Here is an 18159-nt window from a genome sequence, read left to right as displayed (position 1 = left end):
GCCAATTGCTTGCGCTGGGGCCAGCACATAATGTTTTTTAATGGCCTTGTTTAACAAACAGGGGAAGCGGTTTCCCCTCTCTGCCCCAGTCACCCGTAAGCCCCAGAAACCCCAGGCCCTGGGACTTCCCAGAGTTCAACAGGAGCAGCATTAATCTTCCCTCTCTGTTCCCTGAAGATATGTGCATTTCCAGCCAGAGCGGGGGTGTCAGTCTGGAGTTTGCGTGTGTTTGTGTACGTCTATGTGTGTGTGTGGGTGTGGGTTGGTGTATTTGCTCGCTGCAGGTTCCACCCTGTCGTGCATGCGGTTTGGCCCGAAAAATGTCACTGACACAATCTCTCTAATTTGTTTTCTCAAGAGCAGGCCTGCACCCGCAAAAACAACCCCAGTGTTCCTCGCGTGCGGCAGCGGTTGCTCCATTACGGAAGCGAGGAGAACGAGAGCCGTTCCCACAGAAACCTTCTCGCTTAGCACGCACATGCGACAAATGTCAAAGCGCAGGATATAAACTGCGCGAGGGGTGAGATGCCTATGATGTCCCGTTGAAGGTCGGCAAATGGACGGCTGTGTGAGAGCTGCTCCTGACGCTGCGCAACCCAGTAGATGTGGCTTCTCATTTATCTTCGTCATAGCATGATTCGCTTTCAAACTCTTCTTAAAGAGTGGCAAACTGCCCTTTAAGGTTTCTCAATAACGCTCTCCATGAAACAATACTCGTGTCAAATGAGGAGGCTGAATACTCATGTGTCACAGCTGGAGGCTGAAGAGGTGTGTGTGTGTGCGTGTGTGTGTGTGTGTGTGTGTGTGTGTGTGTGTGTGTGTGTGTGTGTGTGTGTGTGTGTGTGAATGTGCATGTTTGTTTGGTTAGCGTGTGAATTTTTTCAGCACCTTGAATTCCTAGGTCTGACAAAACCTATCCCTTTGGGAATTCTACCGTTGGATCGTTTTTCCGGCTCCGGCCTCGCACCTCTGGACACGCTGTCCTATTTGGTCTGACGCCTCTGTTTATTCTCCCTCACATCATCTCCTCTCGGAGAGGGCTGTGCTCCAAAAGTCACGCCGCATCTGTAGAAACCCAATCCGAAGCACTCCCTGTGAACTCTTTATCCTAGAGTGACGACACTGCATCTAGACCCGCACGGCCCGGACCCCACCTCCGGCCTCCATTAACGTGCTCCCGCTAAAAAAGAGTTAAAACTCAGGTGTTTCTAATTCAGCATCACAACCCATCTACTAAGGTTAGAGCCATGCAATGGCAGCAAAAGTGTGAATGTCAGGTGGAACGCTTCATAATGGTACATCTCCCAATCCTGGTTCCAAACAGGTAGGCAGCACAGGACTGTCTGGAAGGTCTGAAGACTGTCTGGAAGGTCTGAAGACTATCTGCTACATGGGAAAAGTAGGAGAACATGGGTCGCAATCATATACTCCAACTTATCCATACTTCCGCCATTTTTGAAGGGTCCTAAGATTTGAATGGTACAGCCAGCTGGAGGCAGGGGGTTATGAAGGTTGTAGCTACCAACCCGGAGCAGGGTCTTCGGTCCGAGTTGAGACCTCATGATTTCATCGGGCACACCTCAATTTTGAACGATAAATGTGGAAGAAGCATGCAAGCGGCAGAAACAAATGACCCGAACCCATGTGTTCGTCTTCTTAATGAGCTTAATGGTCTTCTCCAATAACCTGCTGTTTCTCTTCTTTCCAGTACAATACTACAGTCATGTGTTGATGAATAACCATACAGATCTACCAAAGCAGAAGAATCCTTGCATCTTTTTAAAAAATCTAAATTGAAGCTTAACCTGTAACACTACACTAGTATGACAGGTCATTTATTTACATTAAAGTTCGTTGCCCAGCAACTGATGGAACACGCAGTACCATTAAATCAAGGTAACAAAAGAACATACCACGCATGCACACACAGTGATTCATCCTGAAGAGAGACTGACCTCTCTTCCATAAACCAAACCGGTGCTCTGTTGTGAGACAGGATCCAAAGGTTAAAAGCACTGGGGCATGTAGTTGAGGCTGGGTGAGGTCTACTTGGAACATAACTGTCAGTGATACAGGAAGAGAAAAGGGCACCTGTCTCTGCTTTGCATGTGACCCAACGCTCACCCTAATCCCCAGCGCTCAGGTCACAAAGTGTTAGTCCTGCTAATCCCCACCAGGCCAATAAAAGATCTGGATTCAATCAATATCTCCTCAAGAGTCACAATGGAACGACCCAAACCCGCAGCATAACCTGTGATCCTGACCCAAAATCCATAACTCTACGCCAAGCCCCAACCTTCACAGCCTTTCTGCAAACCTTTGAGTGTTGCTTCCTATACTGGATGTAGGGATTTTTTTTTTAATAGTCATAATTCATTTTGCGCATCATTGTTAGGCTAAACTCTGCCCTCTGACCGTATTCGTCTTATTGTTTCCTGTAACGTGATTGCAGATGACCCAGCTGGTGGTTTATGGACCGTTCCATCTGGTCAGAGTAGTCCTTGTGATCCTCAGATGGCCGTTGAGGAGATCGCTCCCAGTCTTCCTCGGCAACCGGCACCGTGCCGTCAGCTCCTAGCCCACACTGACCTGCTGAGTTGGGCTAGCTGCTTCCTTCGCTGACTAATAAGCTCCATCAGGGAAAATAAATGAAACATTTGGGTGTGAGCTGTTTTACGTGGACCGGTCTGGCTTGGATGTTTGTGGCAACTCATGCTTCCCCTTTTTCTCCTCACACTAGATGGACGTAATGGCTTGTTGCTGTTTTCATCTTCTGTCTCTGTGTGATGGAGTCACTGAACCACACCATCACGGGAGCCACCGCCACACATCGTGTGTAATAAAGCCTAATGTGCTTGCCTCTGGAGAGCCCCATCGGGGGAGGCGCGACAGTGGTGGGGTCCTCTTCGTGAGCTGGCAGCATCCACAGAGAGACCAGAGGAGGGGAACCTGGTGGAAGCCAACCAGTGGAGAAGTGAGTTAATAAACAAAACTGGTCGAACGGTATAGAAATGAATAAGGACCGATTTAACATGATGATGGAATGTTATGTACATAACTGCCTATGTGAACACTGTAATATTGATTGTGATTGGCTCTAGCGTCTGTCCCTCCTATTGGTATGCTAATTAGGGGAGGAGCTTGGGGTGAATAGAGGGAGGCTTGGGGGACACAGAAAGACAGTCAGCTGGACATAATCGGCTCTATTTGTGAGATCTAATTAAAGACAGAAAATCTACGAGGCTTCCCAGCCCCAGACTGAGGTTGGTTTCAGCTTTATTTATATTTTACGACCAGCAGGAGTCACTGGCTCTACTTATACTTTTTAAAACCACTTTTGTGGAAATATGCGTTGCACCCTTTCACATTTTTAGCACCTAGAAATAAAACAGCTTGCACTGTAACTTAGTGGAGGAGTTTTACTCGCCCTCTGGGAGGGTCTGCGTTACTCCACCCACAGGACCACATGACACTTTATCGCCTGGATTTCTCCGGCACAGGTCAGCTATATGATCTGTGCATTGTGCAAAGCTCTGATGCAGGACAGAAGTGTCCAAATGCAATACAAAATTGCCCACAATCAGTCTATAACAGTCCTGATACAGACCTTGGGTCAGTATGACTTACCTTACGTAGCTCCTACTTACCGTAGGAGCGTAGACAGAACTGGCCCAAGTGGATCAGGAGCATAGACAGAACTGGTCAGAGTGGATCAAGAGTGTAGACAGAACTGGCCCAAGTGGATCAGGAGCGTAGACAGAACTGGTCAGAGTGGATCAGGAGTGTAGACAGAACTGGTCAGAGTGGATCAGGAGCGTAGACAGAACTGGCCCAAGTGGATCAGGAGCGTAGACAGAACTGGCCCAAGTGCATCAGGAGTGTAGACAGAACTGGCCCGAGTGGATCAGGAGCGTAGACAGAACTGGCCAGAGTGGATCAGGAGCGTAGACAGAACTGGCCCAAGTGGATCAGGAGCGTAGACAGAACTGGCCCGAGTGGATCAGGAGCATAGACAGAACTGGCCCGAGTGGATCAGGAGTGTAGACAGAACTGGCCCGAGTGGATCCGCAGTGTAGATAGAACTGGCCCGAGCAGAGGTCACCACGGGTTTGAGCAGAAGGCTCCACGTAGCCCAGCGTCAGCACTCGCGGAGGCGGGGCTGTTTGAAGTTGAGTGGCGTTTATGAGAGCACTTCTTAAAAGCGTGTCGGCTCATATCCTGCCATCCCTGGACATAAAAATGGATCTGTGCAGTCACATGGATGGAGCGGGCACGCAGTCGCACAGCTGGAGCAGGCACGCAGTTGCACAGCTGGAGCAGGCACGCTGGGAGCTGCCTGGGATTAAGCGGCTCGAGAGGTTGAGAGAGCCAGGGTGAACAAGCTGTGCTGGAAAACGCAGAGCGAGATGCTGGCAGGATAAAATATCACAATATCGAGGCTTGACACGACGTATGGGAAAGTGGACAGAAGACGGAGCTCCAGCTGCAGCTGGTATGATCAAGCCAGGGCTCGTGGCAGAGAAAGCCTGATACAGGGTCCAAAATAATCCAGACAACTATTCACATCAGGATATGAAAGACAGTGTTGACTCTCTGCAATGCAAGAGTACTGGATTCCAGGTCCAACTGAATTAGAATTAAGTTTCAATTTATCTTTAAAAAATGATGAAGACACGAAGATCGATACAAGACTCCTGTGTTCACAGAGTTGCTAATATCATGGCATCAGTGTTTAATGTTGTCGTTAAAACAGAATCGGTGCTTTCATTGCATTTTATGAAGACGGAGAGCCTGTTGAGAGGGTTATTGCGTCAGTGCCGTGCTGGGAGCAGATCGAACTATTCACAAAAGCCTCTGTCTGAGAGAGGAAGACAACAGTGTCTATATCTTCCAGCTAGCGGCTAACAGCACTAATATTTCAGTGCAAGATTTCATAAACAAAACCCCATGGGCCAATTCTGTAATATCCGTTATTCTCCTGGCCCAAAAGGGTGAGAAGAAAAGATACGAGAGAAGGGGGAAGAACATTAAAGAACCACCCCCCCCCCCCCACCCCCTGGAGGTGTTCAGAATGGCGTCAACCTTTCTTTTCTTATTGCACTGATGGTGGATGTTGCTGTGTTATGGAAAATTAGCTTTGATATTGAAAAGAAGCTGGGTGGAGTGAGGGGGTCCATATTTTGCTTCAGCTCCAGGGCTATTGCAGTGTCTGGACCGAATGAACGTCTGTGGAAATATTAGCGCTTTGCGATTCATTCATGACGAAGGATGTGTCGAAATTCTAAATGCGGCACGAACAGCAATCTCAGTATTGTCCGCGTTTCCATTCTGCGGCCGTGCCCACTCTCAGACACTGTCCGCACTGGGAAAAGCGCTTCTCCTGATAGGATGTACTGTTAAGAAAACAGCCACATACATCATTAGCACTGTTTTTGCACTGCTAGCGCACTAGCAGTGCGCCACGGCTGGCAGTGAGGCTTGTCGAGCGGATGCTCCAGGACGGAGGCTTTACCCCACTGCGGCTTTCTGGTTCTGGTTTGGTGAAATAGTCCATAAATCACAATGCATCGTATCAGAGCACAGCTCCAGGAGAAGGCTGTAAGGATGATGAACAAGGCGCAGATCCTTTTTCCAGGAATCGATACCTTTGTCTGGCGCTGAAGAAAACGCGACGATTCCTCATTCATAAATAGCATTTGTGAAACATTAGAGTCGGGTTTCTTTCATTCACGCTCATTCTTGCTCTCTAGATAATGCAGTGCTCACAGAGAACGGAACTGGAAATGGTGTGGGATGATGCTTAGCATGACAAACGTTTTCATTAAAACTCCGTTTCTCCGTTTGAACTGCGTTTTAGCTTAGCCCCTCTGTCCCTATCACGCATTCATGCCTCATTACTCCTCCGTGTGCTCTTCAATGTCCTCTGTAGTCTCACAAAGAATTTTGAGGCAGTTATATGGAAAAGTGGAACATGCAGATTTCAGAATTGTGAGATGTCTCATGGTATCCTCAATAAGGTTGGCAGCGCAGTCTCTCTCTCGGTGTCTCTCTTTCTCCATCTCTCTCTCCTTATCGATTTTGGGTGTGACCTTCCTGTGACTAGGCGTAAACCGATCCCGGGAGAGGTCGCAGAAACACGGTGGTGGCGTGCCAGCCTCTCGGAGGGAAGGTATGAACGCAGGAACAAACAGGAACGGTTCCATCTCCGAAGGCCACAGGAACTGTTAAAGCAGCACGGCAGGGTCACGTGACCCTGGAAGCAGGCACTGAGCATGTGCTCCCACGGGCACCAGCGTCTCAAATGTTCAAATCCAGAAGCTGCCGAACTCTTTATGGAGGAATACAGCAGAGTCAAAGAGTCAAAGGGCATGGGGGATTAGTTCCATGGAACATATATGAAAATAAAAACTTCTATTTGTGTTTGTTCGTTAAAGGTTAACAGGCGTTAAACATTCTTCTTTAAGTCTTTTTTAATCCGCTGCTGCTTTGGTTTGTTGTTGTAACGTTTGGGATGGTTCTGCCCCTTATGTGTCTCAAATAAACCGTAAGCCCCTCCGTTCCACACACACAGTGCCTGCTGTAAAACATGTCTCCCCCACCGACTGTCTCCCCCTCTTCCTCTTCACCGTTAAGGCCTTCACACTCACATCTGGTTCATCGCTGTCTTGTTATCGCAGTGCTGGGCCACGGTGGGGTGCCATCTTTGGTGTGGCCTTCCTCACGCTTTGATGGACGAGCCGAGGCTCCGAGCGATGGCCCGGGAACAGCGCGCCGGATCCCTCCTGTGAGGCCCCCCCCCGCTACGAAACACCCCACCTCCAACCCCAACGCAGTGCTCCTTGTTCACACTCACGCAACTTTGTACAGCAAGAGCATGATGGTATGTGCACCCATACGCACACAGAAACCCTCCTGGGATACACAGCAAAGAAAGAAGGTAATTAGGCTATAATTATTATCATTTATTTCTGTTAGATGATTTAGTGCTGGTTACAGTTTTTATCGATTAGACATATTTCTTGAACTTGTACTCCATTTCTTAAAATTCTGAACACAAATGTGTATCTACACACTCAATTCAATACTCTCCACTCAAAAGCGCACAATTTTACATCTAAACAAAATTTCTCTTCAAACATCACACAAACGCCATTAAATACACATACACTGCAAAACACCCATTACACACTGGCCAGATTAATTTCAAACAGTACCGTAAAACGCTCCGACTGCAGTGAATAAAGGCGCTTATGACCTCATCCCTCAGATCAGTCTCTTTACGTGATGAACACAAGAACACAAGACACAACAATGTTCTACACTTTTAATTCCTCAGTGTACCATAGTAAAATAAACCGAAACTGTAAATGCGCTGCAAAAATGCAGCTTATAAACAACGTAGAATACAGTAATTAGTTTCTATGTATTTACCAGCATAAGCCAACAACAGAGAGAGAAGTCACATTTATTCTGCCTCAGCATGAGTGCTCCATGCTTTCTGAACGAGCACACTGCACAGTCAGTGATATGTGAAGGGATTTGTGTACAGAGGTTTCCACAAAAAGATCAACAAATCTGAATCATGTGTGAAAACAGGGGAATAGTGTTTCTAGCTTTGGGAAATGGGTCTGTCTGTCAACGATGCCGTCATGGTTTGGAACGTTTAGTTAATAGAATCAGTTATATTGTTTATGTGATCAAGAAAAAACGTAACAAGAACATGGCTTATCTGGCAGAACATGTCTAATATAGGACATCGGGTGCTATCAGCGATGGGATCACGGGTAGCTTGAGGAAACAAGACCTGCGTTTCATTTTCGAAACCTTTGCCCTTAATTTGGCTGCCGTGGAAACGTGTCACATCCAGAAGCAGACGCAGACGTGATCAGGTGCCGTGAGATCTGGCGACTTTCAAAGATTATTTTCAGAAACTGCTCTAGGTGTATGGAGCTCGAACGCACCCAATACCGATTGCTTAGTTACAAGAAATTATTATCAAACAGTGAGCTGAGAAAACAAAGTGAAAGGTGATGAAACACAGCGTTGCCGGGGCAATGGAATGGGGCTTTTTACCAGTGGGTCAGAAGGATGCGGTACACACAATCCATACGCTTCTCAAATGTATTTGCCCAAAAACGTGCGCGGATCTGACACTTTTTTTCCCCCCGTTGCACTTCGTGTGCACGCACGCTGTGTGTGTGGGAGCGAGGGTGAGAAAGACAGGGAGAAGAACGTAGGCATGTGGGTCTGCATGTGAAAGAGACAGAATTAGTGTGTGTGTGTGTGTGTGTGTGTGTGTGTGTGTGTGTGTGTGTGTGTGTGAGAGAGAGAGAAAGGGAAACGAAAAAAACTGAGAGGTGTGTTTGTGTCTGAGAGAGAGAGAGTGTGAGAAAAACTGAGGTGTGTGTGTGTGTGTTTAGGAGTGCTGCGTGACCAAACTTCAGTGTCAGGACTGATCAGGGTGACAGCAGATCTTTAGCGCATATCCCCTAAGAGGTGTCACATTGCACTGATGAATGGTGAGTGGTGGCTATCGATTGTAGATCTGCACTCGCAGCTTCTCATCTCGCCGCAGCCCCGTTTGCGCTCAGGTCGCCATCAGCAGTTTGGCCTGGAGAAGACGGCACTAAAAATATCTGCACAGCACTTAAAACTGTCCTCAGAACGCCAACGCTTCCTGTCCTGGGTTTGCCTTAAAGCCTATATGACGTTCCTAAGCACTGCGGTACCGATCCTAAAGCAAGCCCGACTCGGTCACATCTCGTTTTCGAATCTAGACCTCTTCTGAAAGGGCTGCCAGGTGCATTCTGGTTCCTGCCGTTAGAGGACTTTGCATGGTTTTATTTTACTGTGGCGGGCGTGCTGACCTTGTGTGGAAGCTTACTCTCCTGCTCAACTCGATATGTGTGCAAATAAGTCATGCACTTTAAATAGTTTCACAGCAGAGCCGGAACCAACTGCACGCGCTGTACGGCTCCGGGAGAACACACGTCCCGCAAATTACTTTCTGACGGGAAAAAAAAAAAAAAAAAAACAGCATGCCAATTGAAACGAGAGGCACTCAGACCCAGGCCCAATAGTGAAGCACTCTGCAACGGGCAGATATTGGGCCGTTACAAAGCACAGCCGCACATGCAAAATCCCATTTCCCGGTTCACATTGTAGGGCATGAATCCGGAGTGGAATTAGGTTCATCCGCAAGGCCTTTCTGGACATGCCAATCGCTAAAGTCCAATGGCTTCTTTTGGTCTTGCTCTGCTGGTGGATAACGCGGACAGCCAACCCTAGCCTCCCTGCTTAGTTTTCATTGTTGAAAACAGATTGGAAATAAATGACTACGGCTGCACATTTCTAAGTCCCGTTGCCTGTCACTTTCAGATTTCAGACGCGCGCACACACACACACACACACACACACACACACACACACACACACACACACACACACACACACACACACACACACACACACACACACACACACACACTGTTATAACAACAGATTTATTATTCTGCCTTTAAAATAATGCTCTCACTTTTTCCAGAACCTTCCTCATTTCTTCATCTATATGGAATGCCTGCATCCCTCAGGCAAAAAAACAGCAACCTGCCAACGACCTTTAATCACACGGTAAACCAGCCGGCAACGATAAATAATTACAGTCTGTCGTGAGGCACAAACCACAAATACGGCACACGGGCGAATCAAAACAAAACCTCCATATGCTGGGAGTATGTACACAGCCTCCGTTTAATTAGGCATGCAGTTAGAGAGTTTTGAGACTGTAGGCGGGTCAACACTCAGGGCCTGGCCAATCCTAACACTGCACTCCCAGGGCATTGTTGTCACTACCCATCAATCAAGTATAAAGAATGTGGGGCTTGCCACTGATAATTACTATCAACAGTTCTATATTTAGATGATCATCAGTTGGGGTTGGGTAGCAGCAGCGATGCCAAAGGCCCGGCGTCCAATCAGAGCGCAGAGAGACGGCTGCTGGGTGACCTCCTTCAGGGATAAACATTAAGCACTGACACGTCAAAGTCGACAAAGACACAAACTTTAGCGAGAGCTGAACGTTTCCCAGAATGCCGCTGCTCGGGTTAAAGGAGGGAACGAATCAAAACTCTCGCCCAAACTTTTCCGGCGTTTGGGAGAGGAGGATGAGCAGGGAAGATTAGAAATCTGTTTCGCTCTAACACGCAGTTAGCTGTGCATGTTAATTGAGTTTAACTGTGTCAGGACTGTTTTGTAATAATGTTGCCACAATGATCCGATCGCTCTGAAGAGCTGCTGTCTCAGAATGTTATGCCTAAAACACCGAGATTGAATTAAAGCTTAGTTAACGCTGTTTATTGATTTATAAGGAGATCTTGATCCTGTTGAATTTAGCAATCCTGTCCGCTGCCCCGTCACGGTTCAATTCGGGTGTGGGGAAAAAAAAGAAAGACTCCAGATCACTATACAACGAGTGGAGCAAAACAAGGAATAAATGTCCACGGACGTTTGTCTCATCTTTCGTCCCTTCACGTCACCTGTGTGTTTCACGGGCAGTGGTGGTCCAAACCAATCAGCAATCAGGCGTGCTTTCAGCAAGCTGATCTATTGGTTCAGGGTTAATCATCAACAGCGCAACTGGACGACACAGCTGCACCTGTGCTTGCTTTGCCGCGGTACCCACTGTCCTTGCGTTCAGACCACACACGCGTGGGCTTGTATTTGGATGGAAACCTAACATTCTTATCAGTTAGAGGCATCCCGGCCATTCTTTCTCGTCGACATCTATCCATTATCTGGATCAATAATGCCCGCTTTGTGTTTTTTTGGGGGGGGGGTTTTGCCTGTCGTTAACGTTATTTCTCTGTTGTTTACCTGCTGTCATTCATCTGTTTTCTGAGACTTCCATACTTCAGTCTTTCAAGGGGCAGACAGCAAAGGCCTCAGCGGTGTGAACGACGCCCGCGGTGGCTCTCCTCCCCTCTGCACTCCATTCCTTCTCTGAGCCCCTCTGCACCGCAGGCGTATCGCTTACCACCGATACCGTGCGCAATCGTTTATATGCGGGGGGAGCAAGGGGACTCGAATCCACTAACGCAAGAGAGCGCCAGGAGGAAAGGGAGAACGAGTCACAGACCGCGAGGAACAAAGGGATGAAGGAAGAGGTTAAGACAGAGCGGAAGAGTGGGGAAGCTCGAGGTGAGGTTCAAAATGAGTAGAAAGAGATGAGCATGTTAATGGTGTCTGAAGGCCCCTCCACAGCACGGCCAGTACCCTTAAAGCGGCTGCCCAGGGTGGCTGAGATCGCGTGGGCCCGTCAGCGTGGCCGGAGCCGGCCGGAGGCGCGTTCCTACAGGCAGCCGGGAGCCGACTCTGGCTCGCACAGATCCGGGCCAGAACCGGGCCAGAACCGGGCCCCTGTGCACCCCAGAAGAGCCCAAAAATATGCACGCGTCCAGGTGGGCGTTGTGGGGAACAGACTCTGTAAAGAGTTCACTGGGACCGGGAGATGGCAGCTTGCCGAAAGGCTGAGGTTCCAGGCGAGGGTGGGGGCTTCTGGCAGGCAAAACCTGGCGGCTGTGTGCGTCTCCAAGACAAGCAGGAGGGCGTAACGCACACCGTTTCCACAGAAGAGTGGTGCAGGCCCGGCGCCACCCGCAGCTCCCAGCCCAGCTCCTCGTCCCGTTCCCATTGTATTGTCTCCCTTCACCTAAAATCCCTGACGTGGGAGAAAGGACCTTTTTTTTTTCCGTCCGCTCTCCTTTGCCATCAGAAAGAGGAGCGACACACTCCGATTTTCCATCAAAGTGTCAAGAAACAACTCCACCTTCGCGGGTCGCATGTGGGATGCGGATCCTAGCTCCGCACCCGGAGATTCCCGGACAGCCAGGGTCCGACGCCATTCAGCTGCAACCGGAGCGTTTGAGCATTTGCAGATTTGCTGCTGGACACAGTGATGCACCACAGGCCGTCCGCAAAGCCAAGCGAAACAGCCATGAAAAACGATCATGTTTGCTTGATGCTGTGAGAGCCATGACCTCATGTTTTCTTATCTCAGAGAGTGATGTCAACCAATCAGCAGGGGGGTTTCCAGAGGCCTGCTGTAAGTAGTTCAGTCATGAGCCGACAGGGTCTTTCGTTTGCTCACCAGCTCTAATTTGGCCCAAGTTTAGTTCCCTTCTCTCTGAACTGGGGCATCGATTTAGCATTGATCCCTCACTCCTGTGCCTCTCTCTCCCACCACCAATTGCCCAATTAACAACTCACAGGAAGGCCAGTGGCTACATCCTAAAAACTACACACACAAAGACGCTCAGCTTAGCAACCACGACAAAGGCACACAGGCTGCTTCCCCTCGCTAAAATATCTCAATCTCAATTTGCGTCTGATTCTTCCTCTTTGCGAATGCGACAGGGATGATAAAAGTTGCATTTGTTCACACGCTGTAAAAAGAAGTAGCTGGTTCGCGGGCGCATTCACATCTATTCAGCCCGCGGAATTAACAAGCCCTTTGACAGAAGTCCGCCCCGGTCCAGTGGGAGAGGGTGTCCCTGTGTTCTGCTTCTGTAAGCTTGTAAGGGCGGCCCCATCGCTTTCTCTCTGTGTCTCCACCGGCATTCAAGGCAAAAAAAAAAAGACACTTTTGACCTCTTTTGTTGGACTGTAGGCCTGCTGTTCCATTTGATTGGGATCTCGTTCTGTTTCAACGATGCTGTTTTCCACTTTAATTGACCGATGAAGAAAGCAAAAAGACGAAGACACCTCACTCTAACTTCTGTTTTCCTCCCCGTTTTCATTTCGGTTCCGGTGGGAATAACCGGCGCGATCGGTTAGATTGTTGCCGTTCTGCTGGGAATCCCTCCCGTAAGGCTCTGGTCTTAATGGATATCAGACCAGGTTTTGATCAGAGCCACACTCACACTGCAATAATTTAACTTGTTAAGCGAGGCAGAACAGACCAGCGGTCACTCTGGTTTCGGTTGACGGTAAGCACGTGCTAACATTGTTCCAGGTACTGGAGGATCATTTACGAAGATCGCCGTGATCGCATGACTCATTCCAGAGTGCACGAATCTTTCAGCCTGTTTACCCGTTGCGTGTGTTTCATACCCAGATTGTCACTGGATCTACTTTTGTCAAATTCCATTTACACTTTTCACTAAAACGTGTCCCCAGTTTGACCGAATGAAATCGCACTTTCTCGCGTAAAAAGCACAACAACCCCACACATCGTTTCTATTTACACTCTGAAGCCTTTGTAAACACGGTTCCTCACGGGCAATTACCAGTGCATTATACGCTATCAAATATGCGCGGAAACCGTCTATAACAGGCGCGGGAGAAAGCTTTGCTTGGCAAAGAAGCCAGACGATCAGTTTGATTTGTGAGAAACTGAGAGTGATGTCAGCATTTGGTAAGAAGATTTCCATTTATGTAACTGTCTGCGGATGGTAAAAACACATTGCGTTACACATGTAGGCCTATTGCATGTGTTAAAAACAGGATCCTTCTTGGAGGGATCTGGTCGCAATGCGACTTCGGTGTGTTTACACCTGACTTCTCATGCGGTCATGTGATCAAACGTGTTATAGCGTGTAAACGTGTAAACAAGCTCTTCGTCGAAATCCTAATGCGCTTTATGAAAATTTCATGAGTGAGGCCTGCTAGTGTAAGCTTGTCTGTGCAATTCCATTAAGAATTCTATTCCATTAGATTTATGTTAAAGGTCAAAGTTCAAGCGGTGCTCCTCTTTAAGTCGATCACAACGGAGCAGTAATTCTTCGACCCGTTTACTAAAACCAAATATATGCCAACAGATCACAGTACAATCCGCCATATGATCTTAAACGCCACGAAGATCTTAAGAAACCGGCTGGGTAGAGCCAGGCCGTGTTTGGCACACGTCAAGAGTTCAACATGACTAATATTCCCTCAGACGTGCTTACAGCGGCCCAGGCGGGCGTGCCAGCTCGGCTCGCCGCTCCCTCGCAGCCGCACTGTAGGCTGGGCTGGACGGAGACGTGCCTTTCGGCCCACTCGAGCAAGGAAAGTCATAAATCTATCACAGACGTCTTGATTCTGGGAGACTGCGCTGAGTGTTTCACAGCAGAGGCTTGTGAACAGTACTGTAAACTAAGCGGTTATGGGGGCACGTTTTGGGCGAGGTGTGCGCGCGCGCGCGCGCGTGTGTGTGTGTGTGTGTGTGTGCAATTGCGTGATAGTAGGCACCACGTTCATCTTTTTTTTGGTTGCCTTTTTACTGTGAACTTTAAAAGATCATTAAATCTCTATAAAACAGCCAATTTATGATCATTATTAAAAATATATCCTTGTTATTTTCATTAGAATGCTAAAAGAGGTCAACGCAGGAGTAGAGCAGTAGAACTCTTCCACAGCCGCTAATGAAAAGAGACCTTGTCGGTAAACATTTGAACGTTCCGCCTTTGCTCACATGTGGCCTTTATTACTCAAAGGCCGTCACATGGGTTCCTTTTTGACAAATTTGGTACAAGTCGGACATTTGATAAACCAGATTAGAAAACTAGATTAGAGAGTTTTGGTTATGCCAGCTGGATAATGACGCTTATTTAATTCTTGCAAACAAACAGCATATAGCCTAAGCAATAAATGCATCACGTTTCAAAACAAAACAGACATAAACATCTTCCAAGAACATGTTATTCCAAATGTCATTTGAATGGTAACTATTGAAAAATAATGTGCAAAAAACATAAACAATTTTTCCTTCAGTGTGTTTAGTCCTGCTAGCTGCATCTGGCTGTGCAGTGAGCCTTCAGTGGAGGGGAAGTTTCTGAGAAGTGTTCCACTCCTGTGTGGATTATGATAAACTGTGTAAGTGGCCTTGTCTTACAGTAAAAGATGCCGTGCGACTGCGTGTGTTGGAGGGCTGAGCTGGTCCAGCCTGTGGTTGTTAATGTGTGTGTTTTTATTTCTTTACGAGGCACTCACAGCCCTCTGGAGACGGGGCTGGTAGCGGGTGCTCTGAACAGTGCCATTGACTACGCAGACTGCAGCTCCTGCTACAGTCAACAGCGCAATTCCACGCCTTGGTGAGCAGGACCCCAGTAAAGCGGCGGTCGGAGAAAGCCCGCTTGGGGCGTTGCGCTCGGCGACCAGGTTCCTTCCGTCTTGAGCCGCGGTTGGGGTGGGCGAGGTGCCGTCGTGGGCCGCTGCCTAGAAGCCCCAACCTCTGACGGAAACCAAAGACCCTGACCAGACTCTGGGTCCCGGGACGGAGCAAAAAAAAAAAAAAAAAAAACACGCGGGTTTTGCGAAAATAAATCTCAATTAGTGCCTCAGATTGATACTTTATTATCCCTGCCACCTGAAATTGGAGTCAGTTAACAGTGAAGCCAGGAGCACTGGAACATTGCTTGCTGGAAAAGGCTCTGAACTGCACAGCGTTCCCGAGCACATGCCCTTTTCTCTGCTGAAACAGGCCCTTGTTAGGGACCCGGTATGAGTCCGTAGGGAAAGGGCCCTTTCTTCCTCATTAGGGTCCCTAACCAACCACGTTTGAACTCAGCCTCATCTATCAGAGCTCTCGATCGCTGGGAGAGAAGTCTTTTATCTGGCAGCGTGCGGGTAATTTCCCTGCTCCATCTGGGGCCTCGCACATTTGTTTTTGAACGGTTCACGGCGTCTTTAGGGGCCCTATTAGCGCCACGCTCAGACCATCTCTAGGCAATAGGGCAAAAAATCCAAAGCAATTACACGTTACCCACCACAGAGCGGGAGAGAGAGAAGTTTGGGCGGGCGGGTGGAGTGGGGTGAGCGAGTTAGGGAGAGACGCGAGGCGCGATGAGGCCGGAGAGCAATATAAGGTGTATAATGCATCTCCGGGGATTCCCGGTTTGTGATGAAATATGGCCGTGCAGTTGGAGGCGCTGGGAACTTCTTCCACGCCTGCTAGCCCCGTAGACCCATGAATTACAGCGAGCAGCGCAGACAGCAGGGGCCCGGGGAGGCATGGAGCCTCGCCGCCAGAACGGACCCGCTCACATTCACGCCCAGCGCTAATTGGTCGGGTTTGGCTGCCGTTCCTCATCCTGCATGGAGAGGCCCTGTCTGGGTGCATTGATCTCGGGCTGCACCAGGAGGCCCAGTTGGATTCTTGCCTGCACCGGGGGTGCTTGACGCGCCGACGTTCTAATTGCTCTAAGAGGTTCACTGTGCTGGCGTCCCGGCGGCACCAGGGGGCCTAGAAGACTGAGGTTCGGGCTGCATCGGGGGGGTCCAGAGTGCTCACACCACAGCAGTATCGGAGGGGGAAGTACTGATTTCTCCGTGCAGCTAATGCTGTATTGAATCGGTGTGCTTTCGCGACAAGGTTCGCATTTCTGAGCATCTGAACATCGTATTCGTGGTGTTTTCTCCGCTTTTGTGCACTTGATTCCACCATGTAATTATCAAGCCCTCCGCAGGTTGAATGAGGCATTCTGGGAACAGAAAACAGGTCCGCACCACGCAGGGCTGTGGTTCTCCTGTAGACTGGAGTTGTGGCGTCGTCACTGACCCTGTGGCATGCGCATGCGGTGTCACTGAAACATGTGTCGCCTGGGTTGCACCCCCCGAAATCGCACTGGCTCACAGAGCACGGAGAAGACTCCGGCCCACACCCCGTGAAAACCCCACCCAAGCTGGTGGTGATGGTGATGGTGGGCTGTGATTGCCAGATCTCCATCCAGATCTTTTTGAGATCTGCTCCAGCATACAGCCAGCTGCAGAGCAGTGTCTCATTCACCACACTCATCAAACATTCTGCACTGTTCATGTTTACATATGCAAATGAACCACAGTATGCTGTGTGTGCTTCTGATGACAGAAAACAAGAAGGGCTTGTGTGAAGGCCGTTCTGAGGTCACAGAGGTAATTTACGCCCACCCATGGCCCTGCTTCAGTATTCCTCATAATATTTCTCAGTTTTAAGATCTAGGTGCTTGGGCTTTGGGTCACAGTGTGGGCTACAGTGTGGAATACACATTGGGTTACAGTGTGAGCTACAGTGTGGACTACAGTGTCGGTTACAGTGTGTGCTACACTGTGGGCTACAGTGTGGACTACACTACAGTGCTGTAGACTAGTCAGGGGTATGTTCTGGCTGGGGGTAACTGACAGCACAGTACTGTGTGCAGGACTGAGGGGTTTAACACAGCACTGCAGAGCTCCACATGCCAGATTGTGAGTTTAATTGAATTACAGCTCGTTTTCTGCCTGGCCAAGGTCACCCCACATGGGTCCTGGATAATTACAAGCTCCCGACAGACCCCAGCGCTACCTCGTGGAGGGTCAAACTAAGGACCAGGCCAACTGCTGTGAACCCTGGGTAGGCTGGTTTAATTCAGTGTGTTTCACGAATGTGGGAGTTGGCATAACCTCAACTAGTTTTTCCCAAACATGTCCGCACACATTTAACCTTTCGCAAAGCGGTTCCTTGACTTTGGACCTCCTTCCCAAGAGGCCACTGGGATAAGGGCAAAGTCAGGCAGGCTGGATGCTCTAAGCCTTTCTGTGCATGTGTGTTTGAAAAAAGTAGAAAAGTATCTTAGCGCACACAGCAAAACAGCAGGAACCTTTGTGTGTGTGTGTGTGTGTGTGTGTGTGTGTGTGTGAATATGGCAGCCTCCCACCCCCTCAAACCCTACTACCCCCTCAGTCACACTGTCAACTATAATGAACTTTTATTGACTGTGACACTCCAAGCGGAGACCCAATAACCCACCCCCCACCCCTTTAGAACGCTGAACAGAGAAAGCAGAGGGAGAAAAACTATGTATCTATTTATCGAACCCGTAAACAGAGTATTATAAAAAAAACGGAGAAAATGTCATTTTAGCAGGAGCATGAGCGCAGGAAAAGAGGGAGAGAGATATGATTCCATGAGTCACTAACCCCACAAACACTCCCCTGCACCTCTGTTTCTCCAAGTCTGCCTGTCACTCACCCACATCCGCAGGCCACTCGATCCAAATCAACCTCTCAGATTGGCCGGCATCCCCACGGTGGGGCCCCTCGGGCCCCTCCGCCGGTGTTTCCGCCGCCGATCCGCGATTCCAGTGCCCCGTGCTCCCAGCTGATGAACACGCGCTGCGGGGGGGGGGCTCTCGTCTTCCTGTGCAAACAGCGCCTGACACAACTCCG

The 18159-nt window shown here is 49.0% G+C and overlaps 1 protein-coding gene across 1 annotated transcript in view; it reads left to right on the top strand.

Moving 5' to 3' along the window:
- The first annotated feature begins 6822 nt into the window (after positions 1–6822).
- Positions 6823–18159, top strand: part of LOC113570346 (proproteinase E-like) — a 31868-nt gene continuing 20531 nt past the window's right edge. The window contains exon 1 of the mRNA XM_026998697.2: positions 6823–6937. Within this exon, the coding sequence (XP_026854498.2) occupies positions 6883–6937 (55 nt within the window). The 5' untranslated portion in view covers positions 6823–6882. The remainder of the gene's footprint in view (positions 6938–18159) is intronic.

Source organism: Electrophorus electricus, chromosome 22 (genome assembly GCF_013358815.1).
Source record: "Electrophorus electricus isolate fEleEle1 chromosome 22, fEleEle1.pri, whole genome shotgun sequence".
Classification (NCBI taxonomy): Eukaryota; Metazoa; Chordata; class Actinopteri; order Gymnotiformes; family Gymnotidae; genus Electrophorus; species Electrophorus electricus.
Note: the sequence above shows the minus strand (reverse complement) of the source record. Positions and strands in the feature narration are given on the sequence as shown.